General features: G+C 36.3%; 2 protein-coding genes and 1 non-coding gene across 3 annotated transcripts in view; 2 read left to right on the forward strand and 1 right to left on the reverse strand.

Moving 5' to 3' along the window:
* Window positions 1–1,888, forward strand: part of CBG21878 — a gene marked incomplete at both ends in the record, with an annotated part of 4,628 nt that extends 2,740 nt beyond the window's left edge. Inside the window, 7 exons of the mRNA XM_045243050.1 lie at window positions 438–537; window positions 592–663; window positions 721–819; window positions 881–961; window positions 1,010–1,117; window positions 1,401–1,607; window positions 1,833–1,888. Of these exons, the coding sequence (XP_045097412.1) occupies window positions 438–537; window positions 592–663; window positions 721–819; window positions 881–961; window positions 1,010–1,117; window positions 1,401–1,607; window positions 1,833–1,888 (723 nt within the window). The remainder of the gene's footprint in view (window positions 1–437; window positions 538–591; window positions 664–720; window positions 820–880; window positions 962–1,009; window positions 1,118–1,400; window positions 1,608–1,832) is intronic.
* Window positions 1,889–5,191: 3,303 nt separating this feature from the next.
* On the forward strand, window positions 5,192–6,333 carry CBG21877 (the record flags this gene model as incomplete). Its single annotated transcript, XM_002648999.2, has 3 exons — window positions 5,192–5,484; window positions 5,607–5,774; window positions 6,090–6,333. 3 exons carry the CDS (start codon window positions 5,192–5,194, stop codon window positions 6,331–6,333), a joined length of 705 nt encoding a protein of 234 aa, XP_002649045.2.
* Window positions 6,334–6,364: 31 nt separating this feature from the next.
* On the reverse strand, window positions 6,365–6,436 carry CBG28355. Its single transcript has one exon. It is a non-coding gene (tRNA).
* Window positions 6,437–8,202: the final 1,766 nt, after the last annotated feature.

Here is an 8,202-nt window from a genome sequence, read left to right on the forward strand (position 1 = left end):
TATCAACAAGTGGTTAACTAGCAACATTTTACTAGTTAACCACTTTTTGATATCTTTCACAGAAAATGAGATATATAGGCTCAAAGTGGACGATCCGGGTGTCGTTCTATTAGAGGTTTTACGGTATTCTGAATTTTTCCGCAAATTCGGAATTCAGCAACTTTCATTTTTTTAATGCAAATTTTCAACAATTTTTATCAATTCAAAAAAATTAGACTTGATTTTGAGAAGTCAATAAATTTTTTTTTGATCTACCCATTTTTCGCTAAAAAAGGATTTTTTTGGGATTTCGTCATTTCCTGTCATTCCTGATTTCTTGATTTCCTTTCTTGATTTCCTTCCTGATTTCCTGTCATTTTTCTTGATTTTCCTTGTATAGTCATTTATTAATGTTTTGATTTTCAAATTTTTGATTTCCTCAAAAATATAATATTCAGCTTACCATGCAACAAGCAGCAGCCGTCCCATTCAACCCGTCCCGCCCGTTCCCAGTGGAATGTTATGCAAACAAATTGAATCATCATGTACTGGGAGCTGGTAATTATATTTTGGGATTTATGGAATTTTTGAAAAAAACCCCCCGATTTTCAGGCACTAACATCAGCAAAGAACAAGTCAAATTCATCGAAGCCATTGCCAAAAATATCAGATCCAGTCATACTTGTGAGCGGACATCCAGATATTTGGACACACAGATTGTTTTAAAATTTATATTTTCAGACTTCCTCGAAATTTCCAAAAACCCCAAATCTCAAGTGCAAATTGACGAGCTTCAGAGGCGTTTGGAGGAGAAGGAAAATGAGAATTCGGCTTTGAAAAGTACGGTAGATCAAAAAATTTCAATTGAAACTTTTTTGGATTACGGTATTCAAATTTTCAGAACAAGTCATGGAGCTCACCAAAAAATTGTGCAAAATGGAATCAGAAAAAGAAAATCGAATTTCGGATTTTGGAAATAAAGGTATTGTATTTTTTTAGATGGACGTTTCAAAAAAATAAACATTTTCAGACAAAATCAGAATCAAAGCCAGAACAGCAAAGAAATTGGACCAAGAGAAATTGGAAAAAGAGGAAAATGAGGATAAGAAGAGGATTGAGATTCTGGAAGGTGAATACGGTAGGACCCAGGACCCAGGACCCAGGACCCAGGGATCCATGGATTCAGGGATTCAGGGACTCAGGGATCCATGGATTCAGGGATTCAGGGACTCAGGGATCCATGGATTCAGGGATCCATGGATTCAGGGATCCATGGATTCAGGGATCCATGGATTCAGGGTTCCATAAATTCAGGGATCCATGGATTCAGGGATCCATAAATTCAGGGATCCATGGATCCAAGGATTCAGGATTTTCGAAATTTACGAAATTTCAAAGTTTCCAAGCTCTCAAATTTTTAGCTCAAATCCGTCATCTCAAAGAGGACGCCTCAATTCTCCGTGAATACTACGAGCCCTCTCATTTTTTTAAGCGTTTAGTAAAAGAAAATGAGCAATTGAAGACAAAAATTCTGGAAAAGACGACGGCGATGGATCGAGTGATGACGGAAAATCAAAAATTGAAAAAAACGAATGATAAGGCACTGAAGAATATTGATTTGTTGAATGGTAAGGTTTTCTATCATAATTTCTGAACTTGCTGTAAAACCTGTATTAGAAGGGCCCCTTGAATAGAAGGGCCTCTCTAATAGAATGACCCTCTGGAGGTACCTTGGAACAATAGAAGGGTTGGCCCTTCTAATACAGGTCTTACGGCATGAACTTCTGAATTTTCGAGTTTTGGAGTTTCTGCATTTCTCATTCCAACTTTTTTTTCATGTTTTTTTCTTTCAGAAAACATTGAAATTCTCAAGAAGAAGAAAAAGAAGAAGAGTAGCTACGGTTTCTGATGAACGTCTTCAGAATTTCAAATTCATATTTTTTCAAATTTCAAAATTTTCATCTCATTTTTATGCAAAAGAAAATGCAAAAAAACAGTTATATTGTTATTTTTCATATGTAATTTTTTGTGTACTTTTTCTCTTTTTTCTCTTCAATTTTTGTATTTTTCCACTAACAATTTCTTTATGGGTAAAATGAAATTTTCCATATTAGAAGTTAAGACATTTAAAGGTGGGGGGGACATGAAAAAAATAATGTTCTCGAAATTCCGTTCAAAGATGCCCCTCGAGGAGTTGAACTTGTGAGGGCGATGATTGAGGGTGCGGCGCCGCTACCGACTGAGCCACGCGGGCAAAGAGAAAGCGCCTGCCCGATTGCATACATAAAGGCGAGGACGACAGCTGTACGCAGAGTGACATTAAGCGTTGTACACCGTGGCGATAGAATGCATACTCTAGCTATAAAAAAACTACGAAAAATCTCCTGTCCCCCCACCTTGAAAGGTGGGGGGACATGAAAAAAAATTTTTTCTCGAAATTCCGTTTACATACGCCCCTCGAGGAGTTGAACTTGTGAGGGCGATGATTGAGGGTGCGGCGCCGCTACCGACTGAGCTACGCGTGCAAAGAGAAAGCGGACGCCCGATTGCATACATAAAGGCGAGGACGACAGCTGTACGCAGAGTGACATTAAGCGTTGTACACCGTCACGGTAGAATGCATACTCTAGCTATAAAAAAACTACGAAAAATCTTCTGTCCCCCCACCTTTAAAACAAATTTGCGCGATTACAGGTGAAAAAAAATAAGAGAATTATTCAGAAAATTAAGATCAAACATTTTTTTCATAGAAATGAAAATGTGACTTGTTGAAAAAAGAATTGTCTGAAAAAATGAGGAAGTCTGGAATTTCTGGGAACTCAGAAATTTAAAAATCAGGAAGTTTTAAAGGCACATTCTGAAATCTCATGAAATTTCCAGAAGTTTGGAATTTTTAATAAATTTATAAAATCAGGTATTTCTGAAAGTTGGAAATCTTAAAATTCTAGAAAATGTGGAGTTTCAGAACATTCAGAGGATCTGAAGCAAACCTTTTTAAAACACTTCTTAGAACTGTTGAATCCTCTGATTACAAAAAACGTGAAACATTCTGTGAAGTTGTAATTTTGGACTCTTTTTTTTCTGCTTTGAAAAGTATGAGGTTTTGAAATTCTGAGAATCTTGAAATCTGTTTTAAAAAAATTTAAAAATTCTGAACTTCCGAATTTTCATTTCATTTAGCTTCCGAATTTTTTTTAAAATTCCGAGTTTTTGAAATTTTGGAACTTTGGATTTTGGACTTTTTGGGATTCAGAACAATTTCAGATTCTTGGAATTTCAGAATTTCGGAAACTCCGAATTTCAAAATTTTGGAATTTCAGAGTCTCGAAATTTCAAAATCTCAAAATTTCAGAATCTCAAAATTTCAGAGGTTCAGAATTTCTGAATTTCTGAATTTCTGAATTTCTGAATTTCTGAATTTCTGAATTTCTGAATTTCTGAATTTCTGAATTTCTGAATTTCTGAATTTCTGAATTTCTGAATTTCTGAATTTCTGAATTTCTGAATTTCTGAATTTCTGAATTTCTGAATTTCTGAATTTCTGAATTTCTGAATTTCTGAATTTCTGAATTTCTGAATTTCTGAATTTCTGAATTTCTGAATTTCTGAATTTCTGAATTTCTGAATTTCTGATTCTAGAATTTTCAGGATAGTCAGGTTCGAAACATTGAATTCCAAGATTCATAAATTCGATTTTCGAAAATTCCTACCACCCCCAAAATTACAGTACACCTATGGTCACTTATTCGCCTAATGTACCTTTTTTTCAAAAATACTATTATTATTCCAAAACCAAAATATTTGGGTTTTGTGCCAAAAAATTCAAACCTGATGTTTCTATTTTTAGAATTTCCTACCCCCACTAACACTAGAAATTTTTTATTCCACCCTCTTCTTCCTTTTTTTTTCCAAGAAACAAAAAAAAATCACGGAGACCCTTCCGAAAAATGACGAATTCTCATTCTTCATTTTTCTGAGATTCACCTGTCCTGAAAAATTTTTTCCGCTCTTTTTTTTTACTTTTTCTTGTGAATCCCGGAAGAAAATTACCTGTCTTTTAGCTATATTTTTTCAGAATTTCAAAAAAAAAACCATGTTTTCTGAAAATGAAAATCTAACATTTCCTACTGTATTTCAAGATTTATATGAGGATTTTGAGCCGAGTTTAAAGAAAATGCACAATTTGAAACAATTTTTTAAATTTGCTTCATTTTTTTCCTGTTTTTCAACTTTTATCACACTAATTATTGTATGGAACGCAAGTGGAAGGCTGAAAATTGAGTAAGTACAGTAATCTGAGAAATTTTTAAGTTTTGAAATTTAAAAAAATCAAAAATTCAAAATTTTGAAATTTCCCCTGAAATTCTGAGTTTCTGAGATTCAGAAATTGTAAAATTCCGTGATTCTGAGATTCCGTGATTCTGAGATTCTGAGATCCTGAGATTCTGAGATTCTGAGATTCTGAAATTCTGTAATTCTGAAATTCTGAGATTTTGAGACTCTGAGATCCTGAGATTCTAAGATTCTGAAATTCTGAAATTCTGAGATCCTGAGATTCTGAGATTCTGAGATTCTGAAATTCTGAAATTCTGAAATTCTGAGATTCTGAAATTCTGAAATCCTGAGATTCTGAGATTCTGAGATTCTGAGATTATGAGATTCTAAAATTCGGAAATTCAAAACTACAGTAATCCCATTTTCAGGTACCGTAACCTTCTTGTGGCTCAATTGATCCTTGCATTTTGTGGCTGTTTTCTTATCAGTTTGATATCACCAAGTTTTCTACTACCGTATCCCATGATTTTTCTTTCGGGACCATTTGCAATGGATTCTCGAGTGACGTGTGAGTTTTTGGTAGAATTTTAGAATTTCAGAATTTCAGAATTTCAGAATTTCAGAATTTCAGAATTTCAGAATTTCAGAATTTTAGAATTTCAGAATTTCAGAATTTCAGAATTTCAGAATTTCAAAATTTTGGAATTTCAGAATCTCAAAATTTCAGAGGTTCAGAATTTCAGAATTTCTGAATTTCAGAATTTCAGAATTTCTGAATTTCAGAATTTCCGAATTTCTGAAGTTCTGAACCTCAGAACTACAGTAATCCACGAAAATTACAGTATACCTCTCCTCCTTGGTCGTCCTACTGTACTTTTTTCCAACAATGCTGTTATTATCCTTCGGCCTAATTTATAATTTTATGTCTCTCAAACAAATGTCATCCGTTTGGTTCCATATGTCTGTTGAGAGATTTTTGAAATGTCTAATTTTCCTGATTACTGTACTTTTGATATCTGGAAATTGTTTGTTAGTGGCACAGGTTTCAAAAAGTCAGCCAGCGATGCAACAGGAAATTCTGGAAAAAATCGATCCACGATTATCGGAAATGTTCGAGAAATATGCAGTTTTTGTATTTGATATCTACAGTATTCCAGTCAAATTGGCTTCTATTGAAGCCCTTATTTTATCATTGGTTTCAGTGGTTTTTTGTTTGGTTTTGACAGTTTTGTGAGTTCCTTTTTTTTGAATTGGTGGTTTGGCGGGAATTTGACTTTTTTTGAAATTCTCTGAAATTCGTTGCCCAATTTCTTTCCAAAAATTTCTAAACTTTCTGAAAGTAAGTTTTCCAGATCCCTAAAACATTTCAACCGCCAAAAGCCGAATATGTCTCCAGCTACAGCCAAAAATCATCGAATGATGATGTACATGTTGCTCTCCTACGTGGCACATTTCTTATTATATTTCTCTTTCCCTCTGGCCGCTTTTATCTTGGCAATACATGATTTAATGCCATTTTTGTAAGTTTTCTGGAATTTTAATAGAAGTCCACCCAAACCGTCAACTTTGAGCTCAATTATCTCGGTTCCTGCGAAAGATATTGAAAATCCGTAAAGTCATAAAATGTTTATCATAATATTCCCAATCATTTATCAGTTGACCAATTTTTAATATCTGACACAGAAAACGAGATTAACAAGCTCAAAAAAAAATCACCAACAGTTTATCTGTTGACAGATTTTTGAAATCTTTTATAGGAGCCGAGATAATTGAGCTCAAAGTTATTGGTTCATTTGAAGGAATGCGGGTTTTTTTCAATTTCAACCTATTTTCAGTGGTCCTATGACATTCCTTCTCAATATCAGCCCCGCCCACTTTTTGGGATTGAGCCTTTCTTTCACCTATTGCTTGATTATCAGCCCTTATCGACGAGTATGCATTGCAATATTGTATCTTCTCACTTGCACTGTTCAAAAACCAGAAGCATTAAGAGGCCAAAACTCGAATTCCAACTCATCTGTATCCATAATTGACAGTATTATGAGAAGACATTCATATAGAGTGTCTTCTAGCACCTAATAAATGACTGTCGTATAAAGCAAAAAGGTTCTGGAGGTATGGGGAATTGAACCCCAGCCCTCTCCCATGCTAAGGGAGCGCTCTACCACTGAGCTATACCCCCGCACATTGAGAAGAGGACAGGAGGGCGTATAAGAAGGGGGAGAAGAGAGAGGGCGGCGGGAGAGAGGCGAGAGGGGAGGAGGGAAAATGGAGGAGGCCAGTTGTGTGTTGGGGGGAAAGTGACGAAATGTTTAAAGACCCATAGCGCGAGTTCTAGAAAACCAAACTATTTGAAAATTATATGGTTGAATAGCAAATTTCAAGGAGATCATTTTGATATATAATTTGTTAGGAGAAATACAGGAACTACTTGTTAAAATAGGGTTTTAAAAATGTATTAGGTTGGCGGGAAAGTCTTTGTCACTCTGTTTGTTTAATCACTGTTCTCGTATATGGAGGCTGTGTATGATATCGACTCTAGTGAATAACAAGGTGATAAGAACCTTCCATATAAACAAGTCCCCATCTCCTTCCCTGCTCCTCATCTGTAATTGAAACGATATGTTTGTTCCCACTGCTATTCACATCAGACATGTTTTGATTTACCTCTTCCTATCTCACACCACGATGAAGGATTCGGAAACTTTCTTGAAGAATGTGTACAACACACATGCCCCTCACTACAATACTATTCGCAATTGGTTCCATCGTTTCGAAAAAGATGACTTCTCGCTCGATGAAAAGGATCGCTCTGGGAGACCCCGTGAGTTGGATTTGGACAAGCTGAAGCACGCATTGCAATCGGATCCATTTCAATCTAGCCGTGAACTAGCTGTCACATTCGGAGTTCACCATAGCACAGTCCTTGAAGGTTTGAAGTCTCTTGGAATGAGAAAACTTTTTGGTCGATTCATACCTCATCACCTGACTCAAGCCAACCTTGACCGCCGAGTCGACGATTCGATTACTCTTCTCACTCTCCACGCGGGCGATCGATGGCTGGACCGGCTAATAACCGGAGATGAGAAGTGGGTCTTCTACGATAATCACCACAGGAAATCCCAGTGGGTTGGAGAAGGAGAGAGCCCACAGGATGTCCCCAAACCCGACCTTCATCCGAAAAAAGTTATGCTCTCTGTGTGGTGGGGAGTGGACGGCCCCATCTACTGGGAACTTCTGCCCGAGGGCAAAACAATAACTGGAGACCTCTACACTACTCAACTACGAAACCTCAAGAAAGCAGTCGACCGTTCGGCCCTGAAAGACAAGAAAGTGTACTATCAACATGATAACGCTCGCCCACATGTTTCGAAACAAGTGAAGCAGGAGCTGATGGGATATGGATGGAATGTTCTCCCTCACCCCCCGTATTCTCCTGATCTTGCTCCTTCCGACTATTGGTTATTTGGCGATATGACACGTGCCTTCGAAGGAAGAAGCTTCAATTCCCGTGGAGCGGTCGAAGCGGCACTCAAACAATACTTTGCCTCACGCCCGGCTGGATTCTACCGCAATGGAATCCATAAATTGAGGGAACGTTGGAGACATGTTGTTGATAATGATGGACAATATAATTAATTATTCGGTTATTTTTTCTTTGAGAAATAAACTATTGAAAAAGTGACAAAGACTTTCCCGCCAACCTAATAGTACATTTTTAGAACTTCTAGCATATTGAGTTTTTAGGAATCAGATCGTCAGATTTAGCAGAAACTATCTGGATTTGAATTTTTCCTTTCTTTTCTTTTTTCTGTTTACTAATGTGTTGTCTTCAAAAATACTAATATTCGTCGACCTAAAACCGATTTCTTCAAAATTATATAGACCAAAACCAAAAAAAAAAAAGCATTCCCAAAACCTCTGAAATCACCCAAAAAACATTTTCCC

Source organism: Caenorhabditis briggsae (genome assembly GCF_000004555.2).
Source record: "Caenorhabditis briggsae complete genome, chrII, whole genome shotgun sequence".
In the NCBI taxonomy this organism is placed as follows: Eukaryota; Metazoa; Nematoda; class Chromadorea; order Rhabditida; family Rhabditidae; genus Caenorhabditis; species Caenorhabditis briggsae.